Consider the following 16,787-nt stretch of genomic DNA (forward strand, 5'->3'; position numbering starts at 1 on the left):
TTAATAATACACAAACACTCTACAGAGAAAATAACATGCTCTAATTTTAAAGTTGTCCCCAAATCAATATGAGAGAATATATATATATATATATTTATATACACACACACGTTGGATCTCAGTCCACTCTAATCTACAATCTAAAAATTAGACTTTATTTAGGATGAATTGTCAAAATCCGCTAACATTGGCTAGTTGCAAAACATAATATATTCTTGTGAAATACCATGTCGCCTGTACAACAACGCTAGCTCAGAAGTAATAACCTCACATTAATAAATACTAAACAGTCTTAAGTTTTACAAAAGATTTACTCCGGATGACACTAGATGATCTATATTTGTATAATTGTAACCGAAACTGTAAACAAAGAATGCATTATGCATCTTACTCTTGCTTCCACAGTCAAGAGGATCAGCTTAGAACATCAACAAGTCAGTGCAGCATGAAGAGAACAGATGCACACATCCTTTATAAGAAACAATTAATCAAACAACTAAAAAATTTTAAAAAGAAAACCTATTTACTGATTTGGGTGTCTGATTCTACAGGGCCTGCGTCGGTTTTGTCTACAGTACGAACCTCTAATACTTCACCAACATCTGCATTTCCGTTATCAGTTAGCTTGGTTTCCCCGTTTGCTGTTTTATCTATAAGATGTGTTTTAAGTCCTCTTGCGGGAGACACTGCAACTAATTGGCTAAGACCGTCTAACACATTCCTATGGTCTGTGATTAAATTGGCCCCGTTGGGATAGCACCGACCGAAGCATGTTGCACAATAAGGATAAGCGACCTGAAAATGATCAAAAGAAGCCGGTTACGTATTTGGTAAATCCAGGCAGTCAGAATACAGGTCTGGAACATAGATCAGAGATGACCTCCAGAAATGCTTGGCAAAGTGAGAAGAAGAGGGTAGACTCATTTCCACGGAGAGAGCGGATAGAATTGTATCTTAATAATGAGTCGGAAACAGATTGTAGTCCCTTGATAACCTCCTGGGCCAAAACATGTCTTAAGCTTAAAGGTGCACAAGGTCGTAATTCGTTCATAGCTGCTGAGAAACCTGCAGAGGACAAAGGAAAAGAATTAGACAATTCAGGATAATTATTTTACAGATTAGTTGAAATATTTTATTGAACGATCATCTTCTGTAAAGGCTAATATTAAATGAACAAATACCTCCCCCTGAATGACATACAGTTGTCTTCTACAATAGCAACAAATTCAGAATGAGATCAAGAGTTCAGATACAGTGTGCTTCAACAATTTTGTTCTTACTTGTATCTGTATCTTCATTTTACAGCATTTGTGGTTTATCCACTTTTAAAAATGGAGAAGAAAAGTGGTACATATACAAGATTTTAATAGTTGGAATAGGGAGATGAGAATAATAAATGTCACCAGGAAAAACATTTTAGCAGCATAGCAATGTCTTAAACAGATGGCTATCTTGATTGCACATTGTCTCAAAATCAAACAACATGAGTAGAGATCATCAAAAGAAACAAAAATATATAGCCACTAAAGGAGGTACTCGGGAGAAAACTCACCATTAACAAACACAGCAACAGGAGGGTGCTCCATCAAAATAGAAGGTGGAGTTACATCATCATTGCTTTCATCAATTGCACCATTGGCTGTGAAGCCCACAGGTGGCAAAGGAACCCAACGATGTGAATCCAAAACCACCTACAAAAGGTGAATTTGAGTATGGGAAACTGAAAAAAAAAAAAAGTTGCATTCGCCAAACAACTTTGTTTCTAAACTCTGGATAATAGCCAGGAAACAAAAAGACTTCAAACATATTAGAATATAAATATAGGGCCAATAAACTTCAATGCAACCTTAGGATAAGTAGTAGTCTAAAACAAATTACAGTTCAGCTAAAATGTAGCAAGGAAACGAAGAGACCTGCCAAAATATTTTAGAATGTAAATCATTGAGGGCCAATAAACTTCAATACAACTTTAGCCGAAGTAATGGTCTACAACAAATTACAGTTCTGCTAAAATGTAACCACGAAACGAAGAGACTTGGCAGAAATTTAAGAATATAAATGGCATTAAGGACCAATAAACTTCAATGCAACTTTTGGCAACATAATTACAACAAATTATAGTTCAGCTAAAATGAAGCCAAATACGGAAAGACCTGGCAAACATTATAAAATATATATGACATGGAAGAAAGACAAACAAACTTCAATGCGACTTTATGCTTAGTACTGGTCTATGGCACTTTAGAAGATATTCAAGAAGTGAACTATTACCAATAATCATATTTTAAAAAATATATATTTAAGAATCTAAGATTTTTATAAACTCTCATACCTGAAAATTCTCAACAGCTGTGTTCATATTCTTTGAGAATAATTTGAAAACTGCACTGCAAATAACCAAGTAATCTTAGTAAAAGAATAGATAAAACAAAAAAGTTATCCCACCAAATTGAAATAGAAATGACTGTTTACTCTTCAAATAGAGGTGGGAGCAATCCTCGGAAATCCAAGCCAACCAACCCAAGCCCCATTGCACAATACTGTAAAGAATGGAATTAAAAATAAATTAATATGACATAAATACACACAATAGAATGGAAGAAGAAGAACAAGAGTTATGAACAGAACTAGGTCAGTGACCAAGAAACATAACTTTTTGTCAACAGGGAAATTTATAGTGACCAAGAAACATAACTTTTTGTCAACAGGGAAATTTATAATACAAGACATGAGCTTGGACACGATTTCAACAAAAAAGTTCTTTAATTCTTGAAGTCATATAGCAGACCTATCACAAGAATGAACACAATGGACAACTATGGTAAATGTACCATGCATTGATCTAGTATATTTGACAGTGATCCACCATCGGTAATCCTCGGTAACATGGCTTCAAGAGTAATCAGGTGGTTTTTAATCTGATGCATTGCCCAACTGAAGAGAAGTCCGCCATCATAGTTTTCCTCACTCCCAGATTTATCATTGTTGAATATTGCTCTGTATTGATTAACAACATCAAATAAATGCATCCTATGGCAGTTTACCATCCCTTTTAAATAGTCATAAACATTTCTTTGGTCCAGGTCATCGAGGATGCCTGAGAGCCATGCCTCTCTGCACCTTAAGAACTGCACACAGATAAGATTAAATATCAGAAATAATGTTTGAAGGCCAAACAAATTATATAGATGGATTAATTCATAAATGGATGTGGCATAAATCATTCCCCTCTCCTTTAAATCAACATTGGTCCAGTAGAATCTTTTATATTCAAAATTGACAAAATATACTGAAAATATCAGCCATTGACCTCTTGATTCAAGTCTCAATGCCTAGTAAGTGTTAGACTAGAAGTCCAGAGCCAAATATCTGATGTGTAAACTCAACAATTTAATGATCATCCAAATATGCAAAAACAGAAAGCATATAATACAGTAATTTATTATAAAATTTTATCAAACTTAAATTAAATCAAAAATTCAACGTCTCAACAAGCAGAAGTAGACTGCAGATTTTGGAAAAAAAGGGGGTTGCCCATAAAATTATAAAAGACAAACCAAAAGATCATGTAACCAAATATCAAGCATACCTGCAGACGCATTTCAGATTCTGTGAATACTCCAATGCGTCTCAGGTGGCCAACAATACGGAGACATTCTGGCAACTGCAGATGATCAAGATAACATCAACGATAAGTTACATACATATTCAGGGAAAGGGAATGGGGGGCCATTGCTTTTAGAAAGCAAATTTTGAAGCTCAGGATCACTTGATAAACCAGCACGGACTATTTAGAATACTGATTCTTAACAAGGATGAAACAATGGTCATAATATTATGAGCAAATACATAAAATATTTCATATGTTTATATAAAAAACAAACTACATCAAACAACTTCTGAAAATACTTGTAATTACCTGAATATTTGATCTAAGTTTCTGAAGAAGCTGAGAAAGCATAGATTGTGTTGTCTGCTTGACTTCTGCTGCTAGTGCCTGAATGACAGGTAACCTTGATTCCAAGAATCAAATGCTTGATAATGTTATGAATCTACGGCTCAATTGTAACAGAAACTGTTTATCAAAGTAAATAACAACAATAGCAACAAAAATGATAGTGAACTTACTCTGTATGCATCTTTGACAGTTTGTTGACAAAAGCTTCTAAATCAAGAGCTTCATCATAATTTCCATTACGTATGCATCTAAGAAGAAAATAATGAAAGCAACTTTAAGAAAATTCTCAACAGAACCAAGTTAAAGGAAAATTTTATTATGACATCAAAAATTTATGCGCAACAGAGGTTTCAAAGCAACAAATAATAGAAGTTATAAATTTACGTTTACTCCAAGTGTGGATAATTCAAACCATCTACTGTGACCATTTCATTAACCAAGGAGGGCTCTACAAACATATGTGGCTAATGGAATCCTCAAGTTGGGCAAAAAAATCAAGCAATTGACACGAATTACACTGTTGTAAGTAAATTCTAGAAATCAGCAATGAGTCCAAGATCCCAAGAAAAAATGACAATATATATATATATATATATATATATAAATCTTTAACTCAATAAAGCAGCTGATGTGATGAATAATGCAGCTTAAATTCAAATATATCATCAACAAGCAGAAACAGAATAGCAACTTATTGACTAAATAAATACAACGGAAACCCCCTTTAGAATTACATAAGTCATTCAAATTAAAAACTTTATCTTAATGCTCGATCAAGACATACGTATCCATAAGCTGTGGTATTTCAAGCAAGTCAAGCAACGTGCTATGATTGGCTAATAATGTCTGATTAATTTTTCGCTCCTCCAGAATTTGTTGGGCAGATTCAACAAACTCAGTACAACCAGAAGTGAGATTTGGAATCTCAGTTATCTGCAATGGAACAAAGAAATGGTCAAACAGAACTGCTTCCAGGCCACTGCTAAACATAATTCTAACATCTAATGTGCATTCACAAAAATATTGCAGTCCAAAATGAAATGCAGTCATAAGTGCAAGGGCATTTCATGATTGAAAAATTATAATAATAATAAAGTGGGAGAAATTCAGAACAAAGAGAAATAACATGTCTGGAAGTGACTAAAAAAACAAAAATGTGGTCTGCCACATCTCACAAAACCATAGGTTCAAAACACAGAACTCATGTAAGAACACAATATGGCTAAAAATTTCTCAACAATTGAATGCATCATCAGCTAAATCACGACAATAGAAACAGAAAAACACTTTATGTTAGAGCAAATGACAATATAACAAACCTAAATACAAACTCTACCACGGATATCAGTAAAAAAGGATCCATTCTCTGAGAATAATTTCAGTTTATTTTATAACATGCACTGCATGAAAAAAGTTAGATGCCAAACAAATTGGGCGTCCTACAGAGAATAGTCCTTATGTTCAGATGCATTGAAATCCAAACTCTCAATATCTAATCACAGAACACAAGAACAACACTAGCACAAGCTAATGCTATCCAGCCTGAACGTATAATACAACACTTCCATTTCTAGATTAAGGATTGCTTGAAGTCAATTATTCTATTTCAACTAACAAGAGAACAGAGTTTCTGATCAAAGAGACAGAGAGAAGAGAGCGAGAATACCAGTGACTCGAGGTGCTTGTCAAAGTCCGTAAGCTTCTCACGAATGAACGATAAAGCTTCCGACGCAGATATGAAAGCCCCGTAGTTCCCGACGGCCACCTCCTGCATCTGCCTCCGGATCCGCTCAGCGTCCACGCGGAGGAGCTCCGGCTCCTGCAATGACAACGATAGATCCACAACCCAGAATATCTAAACAACGAATCACAAAGCCAGAGAGAAAGGGAAGAGAATGGAAGAATACTTTGTGCAGGCGATCAAGGGTGAAGGAGAGGAGCTCCGAGACGTAAGGCTGTTGGACAGCGCTGGAGAGAGTGAGAAGTCCCGCTATCGCCATGGCTGCTTCCTCGTCCTCTCCTCCTCCTGGATTCCTCTTCTCGATCTCCATGGGAGCAAGCCCAAGCTCGAGATCTATAGATCTATTGCATCTCTCTCTCTCTCTCTCTCTCTCTCTCTCGCGAGACCCCAGTCTAATAGGATCGGGTTGTTAGCTTTCGGATCCGACCCGTTTAGAATTAATTAAAAATTTATATTTATAGTATTTTTTTTTTTCTCTATGAATAGATTAATAATTATTATGTATAGAATATACAAAGTTAAAAATAAATTTGATCTTTTTAATTTGATTTTTGTAGGACCATTTAATTCTATTATAAATATAATCTCTTGTGGTATAATATGATATTAGATATAAAATATTTAAAAAATTATACCATTTTTAAAGTTAATTATTATTTAATAAAAATTTGGGAAAAAGGATTTCGCTGTTTTTCAAGGGGCGGGAAGTAAAAACTCCATCACTTAATTGGCTTCAGATGAAACGAATTTGGGGAAGAACGCCCTCTAAATTCGTCTCTTGGAACCCTAGCGACCACTGGTTTCTCGTTTGATTCTAGGTTTGCATCGTTTCTCCATCTCCTATCGAATTTGGGAAGGAATTGAGGAGTTTGAATCATGGCGGATGATCCTCCGGTCAAGTACAAGCGGAGGAGAGTGTCAGCCATTAGGCACTTCCCCAAGGGTTGCGGTCCTCACGCCCCGAAGCTTGCCGATTTGGTGAATCCCGCGGAAGAAATTCATCCAACTTCTGTTCCAGATGATCCGGTTTTAGTATCCGCTACTAAGGAAGTGTCGCTTCCCCAGGAATTTGAGAAGGCGGCTTCGGATCGGACGGGGCTTGATGAGTCTTTGAAGGTATTTAATGGAGAATCCGTGGATTTGATTGTTGGTGATGGAGGTGCTCCATCGGAGGCTGTTGGAGGTGAAGAAAAGATGGATGTGGAGGTCGGTAAGGCGAAAGAGCTTGTTTTGAAGATGTATCCTCCTCCCAGGAGACGGAAAGTCTCGGCGATTAGGACTTTTCCTGCTGGTTGTGGAAGCAAAGCTCCTCCGCTGATGAAGGCTTTGGAAGATGAGAGTTTGATTGTGAGAGGAAATGAGAATGTTGAATTAGATGGAAGAATTGTGGAAAACACTGGAAGCAGACTTGTTGATCCAGCTCCAGCTACTCATGTGGGCAAAAGCATGGAAGCGGAGGAGAAGCACAATGGGAAGGAAATTGAATGTGTTGAGAAGGTTAACAAAGATGATGAGATTGGTCTGGACACTAATGATTCTCCAAAAGCCAAGAGTGCAGAGGGTGTTCAAAAGCTTGTGGTGAAGCCAAGGGATAATAGCAGGGAGTTTGGTTCTTCTTCTGTTGTTCTGAAGGTTGGTGATGTGGATGGCCGGAAGCTTGAGAGCGACAGTGAGATTGGTCGGGATGGTTCTGAGTCTCCAAAGGTCAGCAATGTGGATGGTGACCAGAAGCTTGATGTGAAACCAGGGGATAATGAGAAGGTCGTTGAGTCTGCTTCTGTTGTTCAGAAGGATGCTAATGTGGATGTTCTGAAGAAGCTTGCATTGAAGCAGAAAGTAGTGGATAAAAGCTCAAACCAGGTTGTTGTTCCTGTTGGTGAGGTTGAGGTTGAGGAAAAGGGGAATGCCACCAAACAAGCCAAAGAGAGAACTATAGAAAATATGGGCCTGGTTTGTGTCCGGTCTTTGGAAAACATTCATTCGAGAGAGAATGTTGCTGAAGGAGAAGGCAAGAAGATGACTTTAAATAGGTCAGTTTCGGAGAAGAAGATGGAAGTGGATAACTTGAAACATGATGCCAAGAGTACTAAATTTGGATTACAAGAGAACAGGCCTTTTCAGCTAGATGCCACATCCCCATCTAGAATTAAAATAGTTGACAGAGATGGTTCTAGTTTGCCAGAAAGAGAAGAAGACAGCAGATGTTTGATGATTCGAAAAAACACTAAGAAGCTCGCCCGTAAGTCCTTGGTTAGATCCCAGGAGAAAAGTATTGTTCTGTCTGCCCAAGAGCAGGAGGATTTGGTAAGTTATGCGGATAGGTTGATTGTTCAGGCTCTAACGTCCGCTGAAAACTGCCCATGGAAGCAGGGCAAGAAACCTATAAAAAGTGGATCTCAGACTGTTCAGGCTCTTACGACCGCTGAAAACTGCCCATGGAAGCAGGGCAAGAAACCTATAAAAAGTAGATCTCAGACTGTTACCCCAAAGAACAAAGTGAAGAGAAATGGAAAAGCGTCTGGCAAGCTCTCTGCTGGAGTGGCTAGTTCTCAGGGTACGAGTTTAGTAGCTGTAAATGATGAAAATGGTTCATTGCATTGGGAGGATGAAATTAGACAAGCACTTGTTGCACATAAAAAAACTCGCCAATTTGATGTCACCTTGACTCCATTGGGTCCTTCCATGCCGTGTCCTCCTGAAAGTGGTGGTAATGAAGGGGTTGTCACTCGAAACAGTGTGAAGAAAACGCTGCGATTATTTCAGGTGATTGTCCGGAAGCTCTTGCAGAGAGAAGAATCCAAAAGAGCGGACCCAAACCGGGGTAACAGGATTGATTTGATGGCAGCTAATATTCTTAAGGAGCATAATGAGTGGGTGAACAAAGGGAAGAATTTTGTTGGAGTGGTTCCTGGAGTGGAAGTCGGTGATGAATTCCACTACAGGGTTGAACTATCCATTATTGGTCTCCACCGACCATTTCAAGGTGGGATAGATGCGACCAAGTTGGGTGATATAAATGTTGCAACAAGTATTGTGGCTTCTGGTGGCTATCCTGATGATTTAGACAGTTCAGAATCTTCAGATGTCTTGATTTATTCTGGTTCTGGAGGGAATCCTCAGAAAGGTGAGATACAGGGTAGTGATCAAAAGCTTGAGCGTGGTAATCTGGCACTAAAGAACAGTATAGAGACCAAGACACCAGTTCGAGTGATCTATGGTTTTAAGGAGACTAAGGCAAGCGAGTCTCACGATTCAAAACCAAAGTTAGTCTCGACGTTTACATATGATGGCTTGTACCTTGTGGAGAGTTACTGGAAAGAGAGAGGCAAACATGGTGATGTTTTTAAGTTCAGGCTGAGAAGGATACCTGGACAACCAGACATTGGTCTGAAAGAAGTGAAGAAATCAAAGAAATTGAAAGAACGTGAAGGACTATGTGTTAAAGACATATCCAATGGGAAGGAGATCATCCCCATTTGTGTTATTAATAATATTGATAGTGACCAGCCACTGCCTTTCAAGTACATCACCAAGGTCATAGCTCCTTCATGGTATATCCCGACCCCTCCAGTTGGCTGTGAATGCACTAATGGGTGCTTAGATTCAGTTAACTGTGCTTGTGCGATTAAGAATGGAGGGGAAATTCCTTATAACTTCAGTGGTGCCATTATCCAAGCAAAGCCTCTTGTTTATGAGTGCGGCCCCTCCTGCAAGTGTCCTCCATCCTGCAGTAACAGGGTTAGTCAGCATGGTATCAAAATACCTCTTGAGGTCTTCAAAACCAGATCAAGAGGCTGGGGAGTGAGATCCTTGTCTTCCATACAATCAGGTAGTTTCATCTGTGAGTACATTGGAGAGCTACTCCAGGAATCAGAAGCTGAACAACGGTGCAACGATGAGTATCTTTTTGATATTGGCCATAACTATGATGATCAGGCTCTCTGGGAGGGCCTGCCAACTCTCATTCCGGCCTTGCAGTCTAACCCTCTTGGTGAAGTCAAGGAAGATTCTGGCTTTACTATTGATGCAGCTGACTGTGGAAATGTTGGGCGATTCATCAATCACAGCTGCTCTCCAAACCTCTATGCCCAAAATGTCCTCTATGACCATGATGACAAGAGAATTCCTCACATAATGTTTTTTGCTGCTGATAATATCCCACCACTTCAAGAGTTGACATATCACTACAACTACACAATCGATCAGGTTCGTGATTCTGAGGGTAACATAAAACGAAAAGATTGCTATTGTGGCGCTCCTGATTGCACTGGCAGACTTTACTAAGACTTGACTCTAGATGTGAATCAACTTCCGTACTTTGGGATATTGGAGAGCTTCTTATGATGATGGCATGTTGATGTATCTTTCCAAGATGAGCCTGAAAGGTAACTTGTTTATGTGAAATGTCTTCTTGATGTAGCCTTAACTAACCTCTCATTTTATCAACTTAAGCTTTTGACTTTAATTGGTTTCCTTGCAATATGACTATCTAAAATAGACTTGGTTGTATCAAAGGGTGTATTGTAATTACTAATAGTCTAACATCTGGGTTAATGAGTTTGAACTTGAATGTATACATATATATCTAAGTCTTTCTTGCCATCAAAAGCTTTTGCGTTGCATTTGATTTAAATAATATGTTTGGTTTACATCGAAGTATCATAGCTTGTGTCATTAATTCTGCCTCATGTACATAAACTTTCCAGTTTAACTCGAATTGTTTATTGAATCACTTTAACTCACAAGCTAGGAACATAATAGGTTTTGCATAACCAAATTGTTTGTTATGTATCTCTTATCAATTTCTCAGCACTGAAAATTTTATGTATCATTTCTTTTGTTTCTTTTATAATGCATCAACTAAGCATTGCTGTGTTGTTCCTGCTCTGTTTTATTTTGGGTAAATATGCAAGTCATCAAACTGCATTGTTTCCCCTTTTTCCTATGAGCTTGCAAAACTATTGACATTCTTGATGAGCATTTCTTCTGTAACATTGAAAATACCATGTCTTTGCAGTGACCAACATATATCTGTTACCTGGGTACTCTGGAGGTGTAGATGTTTCGTTTTTCTGCTTATCCATTTGGATCAGTAACTTTTGATACAATTACAATGAAGTTTGTAAACTCAAGAGTTGCTTCTTACCTGCTCTGACTGTATCATCCTACTTCTGGTTTTGTTGTAGTCAAATGGTTTTAATAGAACATCTAGCAAAGAAGATTTGTTCACATCTCATGTCTATTTATTCAGTGTGGTTTGCTTTTGTTTAACTAACTAGTTCTTTGATCTTGCGCTAAATTTGCAGAAATCTCATTTGATATGTTTGTTCAATGTTAGAATGATTGAATGGACATTGAATGTTAGCACGTTTTCACCTGCCAAGCTGTGATCATAACCATTCCTGTTGGTAAGTGCATGTGCTTGAAAAATCTTTTCTTGTTGGTGACAAAGTTGGAACCTCTTGATAATTATTGTTATCACCCATAATAAAAGACTCATTTATAATCAATATAATTGCACTTTTGATCCTGAAAACATTCTTTATTTTAGTTTAAGATTGGACAACATTTTTCAGTATATAGGTCTAAATTCGAGACCACTTTATTTTTTTTTTTTTAGGTTGAATGACCAAAGCCAAAAATATGGATATAATATTCATCACCAAAAGTGTGGTGTCACAGTTATTATCTGATTCATTTTCTTCTGCTATATTTTTCCCTTCGTCCAGACAAGAAAGTCAGGAAATAAGTGCAATATAACTTTCGCAACAAAATAAACTCGACACTTTCTGATGAACATATATATATATACACAATCAAAACTTTATTTATTGTATGTAACAAAATCAAATAAGGATAGCCTAATTACATGCAGAAAATAGTAGAGAAAGAAAGATACTTAGAGAGTGAAGTATGTCTTCAGCATGGTAGCTCCAGTAGGATCAGAAACCAGATGTCTGACAAGGCACATTCTCAAACTGTTCGGTGCTATGACAAACATATAGAAAGCAAAATATATGAGATCTACTGATGAAAGAGTGGAGCCAAGAAAACCCTGCCACATCCTGCAAAAACAATTTCTGGATCTAAGAAAGCAGCGAAGAATAGAGTTTGGTTGGTGTTGAAGTTCAGAGTTCATTAGCATCAAACTCACCAACTCGGTAAGCGGAAAAATGTTTGAAAGAATATTCTGATGCCTTCGATGTCCAATTGTGTGATCAATGCTAAACCAAAAAGAAAAAATGCTCTCTGACGTTTCCTTTCTTGTGGCCATAGAGTTTTCCAGGCTAATTTCAAACAAAGTATATTAGTATGAAATCATAACAATGTATGTGCAGGCCACGTATTGTAAGTAGATTGAATTTCTATATGCCATTCCTAGATACTGTATATGACAAGATTTAAATTGTATGAATGAAATAAAAGTGTGTTCAGTAGCTTCAATATGGCAAGATTCTATTTTATGTTCATTATTTGGCATCAAGTTTATACACAAGGCTAGGAGATTTTGTTCGAAATATACTGGCAAAGAAAACTGTATAAACACTAGATTTATTGGAGCTTCATACCTAGTGTTGAAGGGTTAATTGTACTTCCAATCAGACTATTTTGTTCGGAATAGAGCTTCCTAGTTAATATATTTGCTATTGCGGAAGCATAAGCAGGTGCTTCAGATAAGGATCGCACAACTGAATATCCTGTTATCAGACACCTGATTAATCATGGTTGCCAGTTAAGTCAGAAGGATATGGATTGAAACATGGAGTAGACATACCTGTTGCTGGATGCACCATGCTTGCTGCAGCGCCAAATGCAAGGTTTTTTTGTTCTGTGTTTGGCAGTGATCCACCAACAGGGATGTAAGACCATTCCTGGAAATATGTTAGATATTTCAATCATCCAAGTTTTCAGAGTCTTGACTGCTTTAAAGAAAGACTAGAATCCAGGTTGAAAGTCTAATTTATAAACTCAAGATTAAGCATTTGGTAAAACAGATGCATCACGAAAACGCCTTGATATTAAAACTTTGCCATGACAAGTCACGCAGAAGAAAATATGTTAGTATTAAGAAAAGCTTGATGTTATTTGAACATTGGATGTTACAGTGATTGATGTGATACAGTTGAATATTATCTTCTAAATGGATCTTGTAACTTGCTTTCCCCAATAGATTAGAAATAAGTTTTTCACATTAGAAACGTGATAATGGTCCCATTGCTCCTATGATAATATTTTACCTCCTCATAGACTTTTGTTATTCGAATACCCATGGTATCCAACCGCAACATGAGTTTTTCCTTGAGAAGATCAAAAGGCATGGCATCTCTGGATGCCAAACATGTTTCCTGTATCAGAACTTTCAAATATGAACACTACAGCCCAAACAAAGAGAAAGCTTGAAGGATTTAGATTGAAATGACAACAAACCTCAAAAAAAACTTTTGTGGCTGTCATGGGCATGACGTAAAGAAATGTGGGATATATTTCCTCCGGCAATTCTTTTTTCTCTTTCACACAGTCTCTGTAGTCCATGAAAACCATTAAGCTGGGATCATATGGATTGTTTTCCACCTGAAAATAGAAAATGGGAACTGAAAGAATGGATAGCTAATAATGGAAGGAAATTATCAGGAATAAATGTTTTGATCATAATTTGTGAAATGAAGTAACAGTTTCATTGTTTCACATACTGCTTGTTTCAACGAAATGAGTTTTCTTCAGGGCAGTATAATCCATAACACTGTGAATAGTATGATCAAAGATAATATTACTTAAGATTTGTTTTTTATATGTCCTGTTGCATGTTATGTTATATGCTGGAAAAGGAACTGCCAAACACGGAGGAGAAATGCAGTGTATGATGAAAAGACAAAAATGCAAAAAACATGAAAGACTTGCTAATAAAGATCATTATGCTGACACATTGAAATTGCTAGAGAGTGAGCATGTGTCCTACCTCAACTTCAACACCATATGCAGTCTGCACAGAAACACGTGGCCCGCCTACCTCATACTGGAGAAGCTTTCCAGAAGCTGCTCCAGAAGCAACAGTAGCAAGCCTGTAAATTCTGATGTTAGGCATGTGTAATTAGCAACTAAAATTCACAATAACCAACCAACCTGCAAGGAATATTCAAGCCTCCTTCACAGACCACAACACTACAACCATCATTTGCTTCAATGATCTTATCCACTTTTGAGTCAAGGTAGTGAACACCAAACTCATGACACCTAGATGGATTTGGCACAACAGCTTTTACAAGAGCAACCAGCATTGTGAAACTTAAGAAATTGAGTAAAAGAAGGAAGGATGATGTTTACCTTCTTATCAACTCTTCATGCAACAGATGCCGACTGACTCTTCCATATGCACGGCCAATTAGGATTGGATCGTTACTGTCAAGATACACAATTGTATCTCTCCAAACATGCTCAATACAGTTTTCTAATCCAAGATCTGAAGGAAGAGTTTAAGATCATAATGAATGCAACATGAATGGGCCCCTCTAATAGAAGCAAAATTTAGAAGTTCATCATGCAACACTATGAAAAACACCACAGTGCCTCTTCCACTGATGAAGTTCATCACTTCATCATGTAACATAGCTGAACGTATTCCAGTTGTTGTACATGTGTATATGAAGTGATGAACGGATTAACTCATTCCCAACATTAGAATATAATGTCATGTTAGTTAATTGTCATTTCATTAGCTTCTAATTTGGAAGAGCACAGTTGCAGCTGGTTTCCTAACCCGCAAAACCTTTCAATTTTCCAAATTATGACTCCACCAAGCTTTTTTAATAAAATAATGAATAGATAAGGCTCTGCTTTCCACTTGACAAAGAAGTTGGAGATCCTTCCTGTTAGAAAGACTTGACAAGAAAAAAGAAAGCCCTTTTTTATTGCTTTATATAGTATTGTGACGAGAAAATGTACATAATTATTCTTGGCAGAGAAGATGACTAATTCACACTTGTCAGAATTGAAAAGATAAAAATAGGATCAAAAGTCAGATCTATGAATTTAATGCAACCAGCTTTAACCATTTTAATAGCAATATCATCTGTTTATCACTTGTCACAATCAAATCAACTTGTGTATGAATTGATAGTCAACAATACACCATCGCCAAAGAATTGGATAGTTCCTCCAAATTATTTTTATTTTTATATTTATAAATGTGACTAGTACAATTAATCCGGCATGAATGTACAAACCAAATATTAATAAATTAAATTATATATTTTCACCACATGATATAAATTTGGGCTCAGAGTTTACATTCACAATCGGTGATCTGTTACTAAAACTATATCTAATGGAACTTAAACTCATATTATTTGAAAGTTATATACCATAATTTTAAAAAAGTGATTTCATATCAATATTTGATCTTAAAATTATTCTTAAAAAAAAATGCTTTCAAAGTTTAACACATTAATTAGAATATAATATTAATGTACGGCAGATACCACTGAAAAAAAAAAACAAAAAAAACAAAAAATGCAAATTAAGTACCTTTGAATTCATCTTCCCACACGCCATAATTATTTGTGAAAGGGAGATCAGGACCAATAAGTCCAACTTTCAGGCCCGTCTTAGCAGACTCAGCGGCCAGAGAAAGACCAGCAGGGCCGCAACCAATCACCACCATATCCAAGGCAGGACCTGAAGAAGATATAGGTTGCAGCTGCACAAAACAAACCCATGGCTTAACAAAAATAAATTTGCATTTTTTTTGTCCAAATTACTCTTCTGAAGAAGTAAGGTGAATCAATGGCAGCAAAATTCTGAACACTGGCCAATCAAAAAGAGCTGCCTGATTTGCATTACCAAATCTTCAATAACCCTGTAAATTTCCAGTTTATTCCTTTACTTGTCAAACAATATGCCACATTTCAGTAAGCTAAAAATCTGAGACACAGACTCCTGATTCTCTAACTACATACAATGGACAACATGGAATTAATTCCCAAATTTTGCACTTTTACTGCAATTCCCTCCCCCGGATGAGGGAGAAAACCACAATAACAACTAGTTCTTTTGCAACCACTATGATTCAGAGAAGTGTTTTTAGTGGATCCCTAATGTGGAAAAAAAAATCACTAAATAATTAGAAAATTGTGATTCACTACATTGCTAAATTCGAAAGCATTAGCCATAGTACACAACAATGGGAAGCACACATAGCATTTGAATCTCTAAACCAAAACCCCAAAATAGAAGCCAACCAGAGAACAATAGAAAACAATGCAAAATTAACCATAGATAACAAAAGAAAGGCATTGGAACTAAGAATGAAGTACCGTATCAGCGATCTTGGTCTGCATCTCCATAGGCTTCCTCTCCTGCATCCTCACAAACAAAAGTTCACTCCCTCCTGCCTTAACGAAATCCTCATCATCCGCAAACTCTAGCTCCTCATCCTCCACTTTCACAGTCGCCGGCATAGCGGGTCTAGTGGCACGACTACCTCCGACTAATCGGAGAGGTCCCCGTTGCCCTCCCTGATGAAACCTCTGCTCTGAAGATGCCACCACTCTCCTCCTCCGTGACCTCCATCCATGGAAAGCTACAGAGAGCGCCGCCGAGCTACCACACCCGAAACACTCCATCACCACACTCCTGGCCTTCTGTGGTTCCAGAGAAGCTTCAATGGCGGCAAGAAGAGAGATTGGTTCTAGGGTTTTGGAGAGAAGAGGAGGTTTGTCGAAGAGAACGAGCAAAGGAGTGACGTCCGCGCGAAGAGAGGATGGTGAACGGTTTGCCTTCAATGATAGATATGACACGTGGTGGATGATGATTGGTCCAACATGTCTTGCTCTCGGATATGGCTCTCGTTCTTGCCCGGGATGGTTATACGATATTTGGCGGGCAAATCTTGGCCTTTGGATCTGCCTAGAGATGCATCACTGACAACCTAATATTTTCAATAATATTCAAAAGAAATTTTATTATTATTATTTATTGTGAAAATTAAATAATTAATTCTATTTGTGTTTAGAAGACTTTTTTTTAAAATGTTTTTATGAATATTAATTTTTTATTTTTAAATAAGAACAGATGGAAACATATATATATATG

General features: G+C 37.2%; 3 protein-coding genes across 3 annotated transcripts; 1 reads left to right on the forward strand and 2 right to left on the reverse strand.

Annotated features, from left to right (window-relative positions):
• Positions 1 to 237: 237 nt before the first annotated feature.
• On the reverse strand, positions 238 to 6,078 carry LOC120253050 (conserved oligomeric Golgi complex subunit 8). Its single transcript, XM_039261302.1, has 12 exons — positions 5,866 to 6,078; positions 5,625 to 5,777; positions 4,743 to 4,891; positions 4,129 to 4,206; positions 3,920 to 4,013; positions 3,590 to 3,664; positions 2,832 to 3,128; positions 2,473 to 2,540; positions 2,333 to 2,387; positions 1,553 to 1,691; positions 881 to 1,065; positions 238 to 795 (listed from the first exon to the last, which is right to left on the reverse strand). The coding sequence occupies exons 1-12, from the start codon at positions 6,007 to 6,009 to the stop codon at positions 520 to 522; spliced, it is 1,713 nt and encodes a 570-aa protein (XP_039117236.1). The 5' UTR covers positions 6,010 to 6,078; the 3' UTR covers positions 238 to 519.
• A 351-nt stretch (positions 6,079 to 6,429) lies between these two features.
• LOC120253092 lies at positions 6,430 to 10,970 on the forward strand. The gene is made up of 2 exons (XM_039261365.1): positions 6,430 to 10,084; positions 10,717 to 10,970. The coding sequence occupies exon 1, from the start codon at positions 6,576 to 6,578 to the stop codon at positions 9,981 to 9,983; it is 3,408 nt and encodes a 1,135-aa protein (XP_039117299.1). The 5' UTR covers positions 6,430 to 6,575; the 3' UTR covers positions 9,984 to 10,084; positions 10,717 to 10,970.
• Positions 10,971 to 11,504: 534 nt separating this feature from the next.
• Positions 11,505 to 16,460, reverse strand: LOC120253223 (lycopene epsilon cyclase, chloroplastic). The gene is made up of 11 exons (XM_039261549.1): positions 16,010 to 16,460; positions 15,222 to 15,393; positions 14,022 to 14,157; positions 13,821 to 13,931; positions 13,657 to 13,759; positions 13,128 to 13,271; positions 12,938 to 13,045; positions 12,475 to 12,571; positions 12,269 to 12,397; positions 11,854 to 11,986; positions 11,505 to 11,764 (listed from the first exon to the last, which is right to left on the reverse strand). The coding sequence occupies exons 1-11, from the start codon at positions 16,316 to 16,318 to the stop codon at positions 11,599 to 11,601; spliced, it is 1,608 nt and encodes a 535-aa protein (XP_039117483.1). The 5' UTR covers positions 16,319 to 16,460; the 3' UTR covers positions 11,505 to 11,598.
• Positions 16,461 to 16,787: the final 327 nt, after the last annotated feature.

Source organism: Dioscorea cayenensis, chromosome 26 (genome assembly GCF_009730915.1).
Source record: "Dioscorea cayenensis subsp. rotundata cultivar TDr96_F1 chromosome 26, TDr96_F1_v2_PseudoChromosome.rev07_lg8_w22 25.fasta, whole genome shotgun sequence".
NCBI classification, from domain to species: domain Eukaryota; kingdom Viridiplantae; phylum Streptophyta; class Magnoliopsida; order Dioscoreales; family Dioscoreaceae; genus Dioscorea; species Dioscorea cayenensis.

Bases quoted from the DNA above. Each gene is read 5' to 3' on its own strand.
- LOC120253050 (XM_039261302.1), bottom strand. From the start codon at position 6,009: ATGGAGATCGAGAAGAGGAATCCAGGAGGAGGAGAGGACGAGGAAGCA. The intron at 1,066-1,552 runs GTGAGTTTTCTC...TGTCCTCTGCAG, and splicing joins TGTTGCTGTGTTTGTTAATG to GTTTCTCAGCAGCTATGAAC. The intron at 796-880 runs GTCATCTCTGAT...GATCATTTTCAG, and splicing joins TTTGCCAAGCATTTCTGGAG to GTCGCTTATCCTTATTGTGC.
- LOC120253092 (XM_039261365.1), top strand. From the start codon at position 6,576: ATGGCGGATGATCCTCCGGTCAAGTACAAGCGGAGGAGAGTGTCAGCC.
- LOC120253223 (XM_039261549.1), bottom strand. From the start codon at position 16,318: ATGGAGTGTTTCGGGTGTGGTAGCTCGGCGGCGCTCTCTGTAGCTTTC. The intron at 13,760-13,820 runs GTTGGTTGGTTA...CAGAATTTACAG, and splicing joins GGCTTGAATATTCCTTGCAG to GCTTGCTACTGTTGCTTCTG. The intron at 12,398-12,474 runs GTATGTCTACTC...GTCTGATAACAG, and splicing joins CATGGTGCATCCAGCAACAG to GATATTCAGTTGTGCGATCC.